Here is a 13,142-nt window from a genome sequence, read left to right as displayed (position 1 = left end):
ATACAGAAACAATGTCAAAAATGTGCGCTATGAAAAAGATGAAAAATATTTTCATAGCGGATTTAAATCAGGTTTATAGGGGGGGGTTATACATATGTACAGAAGAGGTGTGTTAGATAGATGATGATGATGATGATGATGATGATGATGATGATGATATCAGAGAGGCAAGTACTAAATGGAGAGTTCTACAGAGAATCTCAGTAAATTGGCTGTATGGTGGTTTGGGGCGTCTCACCACAGGGAGCTTCACCTCGCTGCCTTCCTCTCTGTCTCTGGATTCTGCTGTCTAATGGTTCCGCCTGTTAACTGGATAAAGGAGGAAGGAAGTGTCCCCACCAAGATGGCCATCTCTGTAGTAGGGTTTTCTGTGATAGGGAGTCGAAGCTCCTCCTAACAGATCATCTTTCATTCTCTTATAGCCTCTAGAATAAAAACCCTATGGATCAGAACCTTGGACCTGTCAAATATATGTAATTTCAGGTGGTGGATAGATATCCCCATTATGACTTTTATCACTTTCTGTTTTTTACAGGGAAACATAGAGGAGAATAACTGTGCCAAACTCCGCGTCTAATTTTGGACGTTCAATTCCTGATAGAATGAACATCATCCTCATCTCCAGGCTTCTGGGTGAGTTAAACAGCAGATTAAACCTGATTGACTGATGCACAGCTGCCTCTTTGTTGCTGATGAATGATTGAATTCACACAGGCCTATCTGTTTGGCTCTGCATTTAGTTTTTACCAACATACGGTTGGTAAAAACTAAATGCATTATTTATGTGGAGTTGGGCCAGAATACTGTGCAGCGTTACAAGAAAAACATATGTTTACATTTTGAGTGAATCCAGTTTAAAGCACGCTCCACTGGTGGAGAAAACTGTCCAAGTTTTCTGTTTGCACTTTAAGGGGGGGTCTGCATTTATCATGTCTCAGCTGTCAGAGCAGTGTTGTTTTAGGATTAAAGCTATGTTCTCTATTTGATATAGATATCAGTACAGTTTGCAGGGATACAAATGTTACTAGACTGCTAGCCTGCAGCAGGGAATTTCAGAGAGTGCTAACTTAAAATTATGCTCAGCGACCAGAATCTGAATAGGGCTAATGGAAATGATTTGGTGAGGGCTGCCAAATCATTGTGAATTACGTCTTTGACGAACATGAGTTATGTTCCAAACTGTACGACTGCAGCAGCACTATATTATCTGTGGATGCTACAGCTGTCTGACAGGAAAATACAGTGAATGTGTGTACATTCCTTCCACACCCATGGGGATGATAACCGTCTAAACAGTCTCATTAAGAAATGTTAAGCTCCCCACTGTCACAGTGCGTGGCAGCACTCTGATTGTGTGTGTGTGTGTGTGTGTGTGTGTTTGTGTGTGTGTGTGTGTGTGTGTGTGTGCATGGTACAGTATGAGCATCCATGTATATAAACAATACAGCCTGGATGGGGATGTCTTTTTATAGCCAAGTCTTGACAGAATGAGGGAATGTTGCAATAGTGTCTAGACCTAACACACACACACACACACACAGTCGGTCATGTTGGATGTAATGTTTAAAGTACGACTTGAATATTTAGATTCACTCCTTTTCGGGGCTTTACATTTCATTGTCTTGGTTAAATAATGCTCTGGTTCAAAATCAGCACTAGACCATAATTGACCAGTTTCCGCTGGCGTGCCGCCATCTGGGAACAAGCCATCTGAGCTGCGATTCATTCTCATGTTAATACATTACTTCTGATTGGCAGAGCTGACTACAGGCTCTTGGGACTCACATACCCAAAATGGCACCGATGTGGCAGGAACAAGCTTTGGTGGAGCGGCTACAGGGACACAGAATAATAGTAATGACATCAAAACTATGAAATAACACGAATGGAATTATGCAGTGACCAAAAAATTGTCAAACAAATCAAAACTATCTTATATTTTAGATTCTTTGCAGTAGCCACCCTTTCCCTCCCTTGATGGAAAGGAAAAGGCTTTGGAAAGAAATTCATACATAGGCATCAACTTCACTATTTATATTATACTGGCTGCTATAGTTCTGCATGGGTTTGTGTCCAATACATTTCTCTGTTTTTCAGGTGTAACGGCATTTGTCGTCCACGTTGCTACATCTAAAGGTAAAGACAAGCGACTTACATATTGATAAAGAGCTTGCACGCTTTATTTGACACAGGCAGGAAAAGAGCAGGAAAATATTGAGTTTCTATCTTTCTGCAGAGGCTCCCAAGGTCAGCGTGTCTGTTTGGCCTCCGGGGTCGAACGTCTTCCCTGGCGAGTGTGTGCTGCTACAGTGTGGCGTGGCACCGCTGGGCTCCAGGTTTGTGTTGTGGACCTACCGCTGGTTCAGACACAAACCACACACAGCTCCGACCCCGAACCCCAGACACCTGCTCTCTGGTGACAGCTACTCCATCACGGGGGTTACAAGGGAGGACGAGGGCAGCTACTGGTGCCAGGTGGAGGGGGGAGGGGGAGGGGGAGGGGGAGGGGGGGGCGGCAACTCCACCACCGTCCTGCTCAGCGACGCAGCCCTGCTCACCGTGTCAGGTGAGCTACAGGAGCAGATACAGGCTCTGCAGTGTGGGTTTCTTTTATATACACACTACAACACAGCAGGATGGGAAGGTTACTTTCAAAATGTAATCCAGTACAGTTCCAGTTTATAATGTAGAGTTAGTAATGTAATCTATTGGATTATTCTAACGCGACAACATACTCTGGTTATTTGCAGGTACTTTTACATTAGTTTACCCCCAAAATGCATACCACAACCAATTAAGTTCAAATGTGTGTCTATCCTATTTTGGAATTGAGTCTGAATGATCTGATTATTGTCATTTACATCTATACTTTTTAATTGTGTGAAAATGTCTAATCTCACAGTCAAAAAGGCCTTGTTCCTTTCAATCATGTGTGTAATCCAACAAGTATTTATTAGTGCATCTAGAATCTAAATGCTGTGTTTTTCTTATTAACTGTAATGGCATGCACTTTATTTTTCATAGTCTGCAGTATATTTGTAGTGTATGTAACCCATTACTCAGCAGCCTATAGGCACACAATGGCTAGTACATTTATGCAGATGCAGGTAAACCTTAGGAGATGCAACCATGTGTCATGTCAGGCAACTACTACAACTGCATTCCCAATTGTGCTCTGCTCTCTCTCCCCCCCCCCCCCCCCCCCCCCCCTCCCTCTTTCAGACCTGCCCCCTCCCTTGCTGACTGTGACTCCCAGCAGCAGGCAGCTTTTCCGCGGGGAGCGTCTCACCGTGCGGTGCCCCGCGTCTCGGAGCAACTCCTCCGGCTGGAGACTGAGGCAGTTCTCTCAGGACTTTGGACTGAGGACCGCAGACGTCCAGACCGGACCGTGTTCCCCGCTAGAGGGCGCCGTTAGTGCGGACGTCCCCGACGCGTGTGTCTTCTCCGGGGTCTACAGTGGGAACGGTGGACTGTACTGGTGTGAGAGTGCTGAGGGCCGCAGCAACGCAGTCAACATCACCGTAAGCTGTGAGTCTTTGTAGTGCAAAGTGCATCCAAGACACAAACACACTGGTCCAGTCTGTCATGTTTGGACACAGCTGATTGAATGTATTATGTTTTTCATCATCTCAAAGCCATTTTGATCTAAAGGCTTATGCTTAAATGCTTGAAATTTGTTTTTTTAGACAAATATAAATAGTGAAGTTGATGCCTATGTATGAATTTCTTTCCAAAGCCTTTGCCTTTCCATCAAGGCAAAGGGAGGCTACTTTAAAGAATCTGTGTTATTTTATAGTTTTGACGTCTTTATTACTATTATTCTAAATAAAAAAAATAAAGAAAATGTGGTGTCCAAACTTTTGACTGGGAGTGTAGATGGTCCAAAAATCCTAGACTGGGGCTTTAAAGTGACATGATAGAGAGACTGTATTTGATATAAGAAAAATGATAATGATTGATATGTCCAGGGGTCATACAGGTATTTTTAATGAGCTACAACGAAGGTATCTATTAAACATGATGATAATCTTTGTCCAACAGATGGTACCATCATCATGAAGAGCCCCGCCTTCACTGTTCCAGAGGGCGATCAAGTGGTCTTGTATTGCCAGTACTGGAACAGCAACCGCAGCAAAACCACCTTCTTCAAAGATGGAGTGGAAGTTCACAGCTCTGACAGTTCAGAGAATGTAATAGCGATGACGATTGACAATGTGACGAGGGCAGACGAAGGCTTCTACAAATGTGCTTCCCAGGACAGAAAGATGGAGAGCCCAGAGAGCTGGTTATCAGTGGGAAGTGAGGAAGGATGGCCGTTGTTTAATTTATTCAATTTCATTCAAATATTTAACATTCTATGTTGCATCACCGAAAGTCAATCTTTGAAAGGATGTGGTTTGTTTTCTGGGTAACACGTTACAATAAGGGTACACTAAGTTAAGGGTTAGTTAATGCTTAATAAGCATTAACTAACCCTTAATTAACAGTTAACTAATGTGTAATTTACTAATGGTGTTCATGTTAACTAAGGTATTAATTTATACATTATTTAATAGTTTATAAAGATGACTATTAAATAATGTATAAATTAATACCTTAGTTAACATGAACACCATTAGTAAATGATTACCAGACACATTAGTTAACTGTTAATTAAGGGTTAGTTAATGCATATTAAGCATTAACTAACCCTTAATTAATGTACCCTTATTGTAAAGTGTTACTGTTTTGTTTTAGGAAACTCAACGTCAGCAGATGGGACAACAGTCTCCACTCATGGTAAACTGATTTCAAATTGTTGATACACCCACTAGTTTTAAATGGAATACTGATATATGAACTGTGACGATTACCAGGCAAAGAAAAGTAATCAGTTTCTGATTACTGAAATGTGTAAATATGTTACTGTTGTATTACTTTTTAAATTACCTCTGGTTCCTTTTTTGGATAAAATCTGTCATGTTTTCAGACATACAGCGGGCTATGCATAAACCAAGCATAATGTTTGAAAATTCAGTTTGTTATATCTTATATAACTCTCAGTGGTGTGAGGCTGCCCTTCAGAGAGAATTATCTTCTGCATGCATGATAAAAAAAAGACCAAATAATAAGCTCCAAGAACCAAAGAATAGCTCAATTTAACTCACTGTTTCTGTAGCAGCAGTGTTGGGGTGCGTTTTACACCCATTCAAACCTCTGAAACGGTGCTCAGTCAATGCCTAATGTGCGTATTTCTGCTTTAGAAATGAAATCTGAAGGGATAATTACAAATGTTTTTCATTTGAGCTGCTTTTTCAAATTGTCATGTCCACGTTTCAGTACTCTAACATCAGCACAAAACCTACAAATCACATTACTGTATGACACTTGGAAAAGTATCTTGTGTTGATTTGCAGTCACACTACACAGTTTCTGTTACTACCCAGGTGTTGCAGATCGTGACACATATTCATAGTATTCCCATGATGTCACATGCATTTCCTACAGTATACACAGCTCATTGTTGTTTTCCTGCCAAGATGGCCATGCAGTGATGTAACAGAATACTGTGTATAGATAAATATGATTTGTTTCTCTGATCAGGCACCTGGACCTGGATTATTCTGTCCTGCTGGATTGTCGGACTTCTGCTCTTCATTCCTCTGATCGTTTGGCTGGTTTATCACTACAGGTTAGTTACAGCATCTGTAAAACTGGCTCAGTTTACTTATCACTCTCTCTACCGTACATATGTATTGTTTATAAAATGAATCACAAGTCAAACTGTTCACTAAATGTCTGTTATTTGGGTGAAGGTACCAAATATTGTGTGCCCGTAGCTGCTGGCCAGTTTCCAAAGAAGAACTACCGGCAGTGGAGCTTCCCAAGACCAAGCAGGATGTGACAGAGGTGCAGTGGGATCTGTCCTGGATGGAGATGTCCAATCTGCTGGACAAGCAGTTATACCCCGTCAGCTAAAGGGTTGCTCTCACCTGAAAACATGTCCAGAAAATACTGAACACTGTTTTTTACTCTCCTGCTACACTGGATGTGAATTTAAAATCTGAATTTAAATGCTGTTAGGTCTTGGAGAGACACACAGTCCTGAACTGCATCTCAGTGACAATTGCTGTGAGGGCATGTCACGCATATTTGAATATATTAAATTTCAATGAAGTACACCACTTTAAAATAAATATTTGTGTACAACATACATATATTTTGTTTGCAGTTAGTTTGTTCTAAAGTAAGATCATGCTTTTTATTTACAGTGGATATCAAAAGTCTACACACCCTTTCAAATCTTCTAGTTTTTATTGCCCTGAGGCCTAAAATGAAACCCCATTAGACTTTTTTCACTTTCCTTTGAATAAAATAAGCTACAAAACCAAAGTAGAAACAAAACGCTCCTCATTCCTGATAATGTATTAAAAATGGAGAGCTAAAACACCGTAGTGGCGCACACCCATTCAATTTGTGGTTTGTAATTGCGTTATGATTTAACCAATCACATTACCCTGCATGGTAACAGCTAATTTTCCTCCAGCTTTAATTAAATGAAGTGATCCTAATTAGATTAATTAAAACTAGGAGTTCACTGGAGGTTTTCTTTGTTGCATAGTGTATATCAGTGTGAGGAGACAAGCACGGGCAACAGGGAGCGAACACAATATCTTTGAGATGTTATTGTTGAAATGTTAAGATTAGGAGAGGGATATAAAAAGACTTTTAATACACCATGCAACAGTGAAGACTATAATCAAGAAGTGGAGGAGTTCTGGCATCTCCAGGACTGTGTGTGTGTGTGTGCGTGTGTGTGTGTGTGTGTGTGTGTGTGTGTGTGTGTGTGTGTGTGTGTGTGTGTGTGTGTGTGTAACCATTTCACTTTTCACTCCATAATTCTGCGCTGTGGGTTAGGGTGCCAAGATGAAAGCAACTTCTCACTAAAAAGAACATCCAGTCCCATCTAAATTATGCAAGCAGACACAGCCACTCTCCCAAAATCATGTGAAAAATGTTTTATGGTCTGATGAAACCAAGTAGAACTTTTTGGTCTTAATTCCAGAAGATATGTTTTGGTGCAGAGCTAACGCAACTCCTCCTCACCCCGAGAACAAAGTACCTACTGTGAAGCATGGTGGCGGTAGCATGGAGATATGTGGCTGTTTCTCTTCAGAGGGGATAGAGAGGGAAATTAATAGCTCCAGATAACAAGATATTCTGAGGAAAAATCTGCTGCCCTCTGCAACAAAAAAGCTCAATTTAAATAAGACGTTAATCTCTCAGTATAACAAGAATCTGAAGCACACGGCCAAATCAATCAAGGAATGGTTGGAGGAAATGAGTATCAGTATCCTGGAGTGGCCCAGTCAGAGTGCAGACCTCAATCCTGTAGAAAATCTCTGGTTTGGCCTAAAGCGGAGTGAGCATAGAGGTCCTCTTCAAATCTGAGTGAGCTTGAACTTTTCTGCAAAGAAGAATGGGAAAAAATTCTTACATCCAGATGTGCTGGCAGAGATGTATCCAAACAGACGGTTATCAAATTTAAAGGGGCTTCTACTAACTATTAACTCAAGGGTTTGTACATTTACGAAACCAAGTTTTTTTGTTTGTTTGTTTTTTTAATACATTATCATAAATAAGTTGTTTTTACCTTGAGTTTGATGGCTACTATATCTAAATTAAAGTGGGAAAAGTCTGATTTAATGGGTTTTTTAATCAGACCTCAAGGCAATAACAGTAGAAAATTTGAAAGGGTGTGTAAACTTTTGTTATCCACTGTAATTGATGTGCTATTTTATTTGACCTACATACAAATAGGGGCTGGGTTAGGGTTAACAAACAACTTCTCAGCTTTTCATGCCGGTGAAACCAGTTAGGTGGCTCTATCTAAAGGTTCAGTTTCCCATCACATTGCACGCAATCACAGAAGCATAGCCCGGCAGCGAGTGAAGTCTGATGGAAATTCCTAGAGAAGGAAATCACATTTTCTGAACATATTTAACCTGAGGGTCAACTTCTGAGAGGATTCACCCTCACTGACCTCTGCTGAGCTGAGAGACCTCCGGCTGAAGACAAGAAGCAGACCAGACAACATGGAGACAAACCTTGGTGAGTTAATCAAGATGGTATCGTTTAATACATACGTACTGTAGCTGCATAGTTTAAGGTGCTTCAAGACACACTTACTTTAAGCTTAAGTGTCCCATTATCAAGGGCTTTCTGGCTGATATGTTGTGTAGATTTAGCACTATCAAATATTCAGATTATGTATTTTTCTCACGTAACATGCAAAACTACTGTGGGCTCAAACTCAGCTCAGTCAAACAGCATATTTTGTTAACTAAAGGGATAATTGTTTACAATCCTTACACTGCTGTATAGCAGTCAACAATGTGTGGAGACCATTTACTTTGCCTTGATCACTAGATAAGTCAGTAACGATACAATAAAAACAGGCAGTCTCTAATTGAGAGCAGTGGTATGCGTTCAGAGATCAACAATGCCCTACCTGAATACTGAAGGCTCTGGTACAATGCCAAACAAAACCAGCTAGACCTGATTCCTGTCTGCCTGTAAGGAAGAAAGGAGGAAAAGTTTGATTCCCAGAACTACATATGACACCCAAAATATCACCTTCCAAGAAGGTAAACCCTGCTTTTCATGATCCTACCCTTTGGCAGACGTTTCATGCATTTTCCTTTGCCATTGTATATTTTTAGATAAAGTGAAATGTCAGGAAGGAAGTGAGGATTTTTTTTTATTATTTCTAAACATCACAAAACGCCAGTGTTGATGGAGGATGATGACTCATTCTCAGCTGATTCCACTGATCTCACTTCCTTGAAGTTTTTTTCATTTGACATCCAACATAATTTGCTTTGATTCAAGGTCTAAGATGCTACATTCTAAAAATATTTCACTGTTCTGATCTTGTTTCCCATTGTTGTTATTCTCCAGGCATCAGCGCAGATTTGTCCAAAGCATGACTCGCATGACAAAGTCAAAAATAACTCTCAGAAATAACTCACTGAGGAACAACACAGCACACGTTTACAACAACATTTCTTTTCTATCCGTCATAATCTAAAGCAGCAGAAACATTTTTACATGTTGCTGTGAAAACCTTGTCATTCCCAATTTTGATGATTTTCATGTTTTCACTTCAACTGAAGGATCTTCTATGGTTGAGAAAATCCTCTGACCTCTTGGGGCTTATGAAACTCTTTCAAAATCAATTGGATAATGCCAAAAATGCATTGCTATCAAGCTAAAACAAGGCATTTTTTAAAATTTATTTTGGAGATACAAGGTTTCCACCCAACAACGTCAATATTCTCTGTTTCTGCATTATACTGTATGTCTGGTCCAATAAGAGTGATTTTCATGATTTTTTTTGCCTCACAGGGAAGAAAGGCAGCATTGCCCTGCCAGAGGTCAGGATCATTCTGATTGGTGGGAGATGGTCTGGTAAAAGCTCCTCTGGCAACACCATACTGAGGAGGGAAAGGTTTGAGTGTGGCAGAACCAGGACAGCTCAGTCTGAACTGAGACACGTGGCGGTGGAGGGGCGCAGGCTCACTGTGGTCGACGCCCCGGGATGGAACAGCTCCCACTCCCTCACTGAGATCCCGGAGGGGGACAAACAGACGTTCAAGCTCAACGTGTCCAAGTGTCCTCCGGGGCCGCACGCCTTTCTCCTTGTCATTCCTATAGACTCGGCTTTCTCCCTGGAGCAGAGAAAACCGCTGGAGGAGCACATGAAGCTCCTGGGAGAGAGGGTCTGGAAACACACCATGGTGCTGTTCACCTGCGGGGATTTCCTCCAGCAGAAGACAACAGAGCAGCATATCGAGAGCGAGGGAGTGGCGCTCAAGTGGTTAGTAGAGAGGTGCGGGAACAGGTACCATGTTTTTAATAACAAGGATAAAAGTGACTCATCGCAGGTCACATCGCTGCTGGAGAAGATAGACGAGATGGTGTGGCGCAACAACGGCGGTTGCTATGAGGTAGATGAACTTACTTTTCAAATCATTCAAGAGAAGCAACGGGCAACAGCCGAAAGGGCAGATGAGAGACGGAAGAGGGCAGAGGAACAAAAGCAGAAAATGAAAGCACTAATTCCAGGTGAATGCTGGGTAAACTCAAACATTACAGCTACTGTAATATTTGTTCTTGTATCATTGTTTGCAATATTTTTGTCATCACTTTAGTAAAATCTATGACTTGCTGTAAGGCCCATGGCTAACTATGCTTTGATTTTTCTGACAACAGAAAACCAAAAGCCAATCCCAGAACTCAGGATGGTTCTCTTGGGAAGTCGAAACGTGGGGAAAACCTCAGTAGGGAACACCATCTTAGGAGTCAAAGAGCAAGAGGATGGGAAAAGAACCACACACTCAGCGGTCAGGCGGGGTTATGTGGACAAAACTGCTATAACTCTGGTTGACACTCCGGGTTGGTGGAAAGGCTTCCCGGCCTCTGACACCCCCGAAACGATCAAACAGGAAGTTATGAGCAGCATGTTTCTGTGCCGCCCCGGGCCCCATGTGTTCCTGCTGGTGATCGACGCAGATGCGTCCTTTAATGCCAAGCACCAAGACGCAGTGAAGGGACACCTGGAGCTGCTCGGGGAAGATGTGTGGAAACACACCGTTGTAGTTTTCACCAGAGGGGACTGGCTGGGGAGGAGGACCATAGAGGAATACATCGAAGGGGAGGGAAAAGCCTTGCAGTCACTTGTTGACAAATGCGGCAATAGATACCATGTCATTGATAATAAGAATAAAGATGATGGCACTCAGGTCACAGAGATGCTGGAGAAAGTCAGTGAAATTGTCGCTGGAAATGGTTGGAACCATTTTGTCCCAGATGAGCAGATCTTTCTGACCATTGAGGAAAGAAGAAAGGAAGTGGAAGAAAGAGCAAAACTGAGGCAAAGCAAAATCAAAGCCAAAAGAGCGAGTTACAAAGGTAGAGTTCAGATTCCACTGCAACATTAGTGTCGCAATTTTTATTTATGAGTAAATGTGCTATTGGTAAATGTATGGTAGTGGTATAACAACACCCCACTGTTTCTTCATATTGTGTGTATGTGATGCTGTCTTTCACCTTGTAATGACAGATAGTCGTTTTCTTCTCAGGTTCCAGAAATAAATTACAGGAGCTCAGGCTGGTGATGTTTGGTCAAAAGACGGTTGGGAAGAGTGCAACGGGAAATATCCTCCTGCGCAAAGAAGTCTTTGCCACCTGTCAGAATGAATACTGTCAAGCGGAGAAGGGAGACGTTGCAGGCAGACTGATCACAGTGATTGACACCCCAGGGTGGCACAGGGGTCCCTCCCAGTGCACCGAGGAGAAGGACAAAGAAATCGTCCAAGGTTTGTCTCTTTGCCCTTCGGGAGCCCATGCTGTTCTGCTGGTCGTCCCGTTGGACTTGGCATTCACAGAAGCTCGGCAGAAAGCGATGGAGGAACACATGAGCCTGTTCGATGCCAGTGTGTGGAAACACACGCTGGTCGTCTTCACCTATGGAGACAGGCTAGAAGACAAATCCATAGAGGAGCACATCGAGAGGGAGAAAGCCTCTCTACAATGGCTGGTAGACAAGTGTGAGAACAAGTACCACGTCCTCAACAACATGAAGAAGATGGACACTAACCAGGTTACCGAGCTGTTTGAGAAGATAGAGGAAATGGTGGCAGGGAACGGCGGCCAGCTTTTCTGCCCAGACATGAGAGACATCCACTGGAGAATTGAGGAGAAGTTCAGGAGGAAGGAGCTCAAGCAAGTGCTGAAGCAACATCTGGAGCAGGAGTACAGGAGGAGAGAGCTGGAGCTGATGACGGGCTTCAGGCAAACACTCCTCGACCTGCAAGCTGAGCTCAGGGGAAGTGTGACAACCACCAAGCACAAGTCACTGAGTGAGTATTATGCTGTGATGGGGATGATCAATACGTTGTTTCATGTTAACATAAATGCTCTATTTTTTAATCTTTCGTTTTGATGATCGATTATTAGTTGGTGAGACGCCAAAAATGAAAGGTATTGGTCAAAAGAAGAAAGATGGAAAGGAGAAAGAGGAAAAGATAGAGAAGAAAATCAGCCAGGAAATTGAAAAACTGGATAAGGACATACTGAAATCCTCAAATCTTCTTCGGAACAGCATGGAGTTCTTGATCCCAAGCCGTAAGTAAAAATATGGTTTTATGGTTTGTAGCGTTCACCAAAGCATTCACCATGACACCAAAATCAATCTGTGCTTTGTTTGATTCACAGTGAGTGACGACAGCCCACCGTCGTCTTTACCGGACAGACAAAAGTCAAACAGCAACTTTGAGAACGTCCTGGGTTGGCTGGCCACACTTCAAATCGGCAGAAACATAGAGGACCAGCTGACCCTCAACTTCTCTCAGACATCAGGATACAGATCCCTGCCATGCAAAGACTTCTTTGACCCCAACAGAGAAATGTATGATCTTGAATGAAATGAGAGGCCATTCTCTTTGCATAGTCTCAATAGACTGTTGAAAATGGAAATTGCATTATAGCACTGCAGAATTTGCACTTACTTGGGGAGTTTCAGTGGTGTATAACAGGGGTAGGCCTACTTCTACTGGATGTCAGTATATGTTTGTAGTAAACTTAACCAATAACATTAGCTGTTAGATACAAATGTGATTTTCTTTAAATATTTTGCAAATACACATTTAGATATGCATCATGATTCAAATGAGCAAACTAACTAATTTTGATTCATAAATAATGATCTGCATGTGTATGTGTGTATGTGCATTATTATGTGCATGTGCATAATTAGAAATAATAAGACATGCTTCACTATGTCAGAGCAATTTTAGTAAATTATGTATGTCAAAATATATTGAGTTCACATTAAACTCAATAGACTCTTCAACTTGTGAGGCTAACTTTCACTTACCATGCTGTTTAGGGGCTGTTTGTCACTGTCATCTCATTTTCATCTGTTTTTTTGTGGACTTTTAGAAATCCCTCCACCCCAAAACACTGTTAACTCTACCTCCTGTGTGTATATGTACGACCAAACTCTTGCTAGTAAAATAAATAAGTGGAACAATATTTCTTGTGCTGTTGTTTGCTGATTTCTCCACTAGAGAGCGCCATAACATTATGATTATGGAAAT

General features: G+C 41.8%; 2 protein-coding genes across 2 annotated transcripts; both read left to right on the top strand.

Annotated features, from left to right (window-relative positions):
• The first annotated feature begins 381 nt into the window (after nt 1-381).
• LOC139908815 (uncharacterized) lies at nt 382-6,193 on the top strand. Its single transcript, XM_071895651.2, has 8 exons — nt 382-633; nt 2,098-2,136; nt 2,237-2,566; nt 3,223-3,528; nt 4,042-4,299; nt 4,738-4,779; nt 5,584-5,671; nt 5,796-6,193. The coding sequence occupies exons 1-8, from the start codon at nt 603-605 to the stop codon at nt 5,956-5,958; spliced, it is 1,257 nt and encodes a 418-aa protein (XP_071751752.1). The 5' UTR covers nt 382-602; the 3' UTR covers nt 5,959-6,193.
• Nucleotides 6,194-7,912: 1,719 nt separating this feature from the next.
• Nucleotides 7,913-13,077, top strand: LOC139908791 (GTPase IMAP family member 8-like). Its single transcript, XM_071895613.2, has 6 exons — nt 7,913-8,091; nt 9,388-10,107; nt 10,255-10,953; nt 11,124-11,903; nt 12,001-12,168; nt 12,259-13,077. Exons 1-6 carry the CDS (start codon nt 8,076-8,078, stop codon nt 12,465-12,467), a joined length of 2,592 nt encoding a protein of 863 aa, XP_071751714.2. The 5' UTR covers nt 7,913-8,075; the 3' UTR covers nt 12,468-13,077.
• The last annotated feature ends 65 nt before the right edge of the window (nt 13,078-13,142 follow it).

The sequence above is a fragment of the Centroberyx gerrardi genome, chromosome 9 (genome assembly GCF_048128805.1).
Source record: "Centroberyx gerrardi isolate f3 chromosome 9, fCenGer3.hap1.cur.20231027, whole genome shotgun sequence".
Taxonomy (NCBI): domain Eukaryota; kingdom Metazoa; phylum Chordata; class Actinopteri; order Beryciformes; family Berycidae; genus Centroberyx; species Centroberyx gerrardi.
This window is presented reverse-complemented; position numbering and strand designations above follow the sequence as displayed.

What these genes read in the sequence shown, in the direction of transcription:
- LOC139908815 (XM_071895651.2), top strand. Translation starts at nt 603, where the DNA reads ATGAACATCATCCTCATCTCCAGGCTTCTGG. An exon ending in CCACGTTGCTACATCTAAAG is followed by an intron (nt 2,137 to 2,236) that starts GTAAAGACAAGC and finishes ATCTTTCTGCAG; the next exon opens with AGGCTCCCAAGGTCAGCGTG. An exon ending in GAGCTGGTTATCAGTGGGAA is followed by an intron (nt 4,300 to 4,737) that starts GTGAGGAAGGAT and finishes GTTTTGTTTTAG; the next exon opens with GAAACTCAACGTCAGCAGAT.
- LOC139908791 (XM_071895613.2), top strand. An exon ending in CAAAAGAGCGAGTTACAAAG is followed by an intron (nt 10,954 to 11,123) that starts GTAGAGTTCAGA and finishes TTTTCTTCTCAG; the next exon opens with GTTCCAGAAATAAATTACAG. An exon ending in CACCAAGCACAAGTCACTGA is followed by an intron (nt 11,904 to 12,000) that starts GTGAGTATTATG and finishes ATCGATTATTAG; the next exon opens with TTGGTGAGACGCCAAAAATG.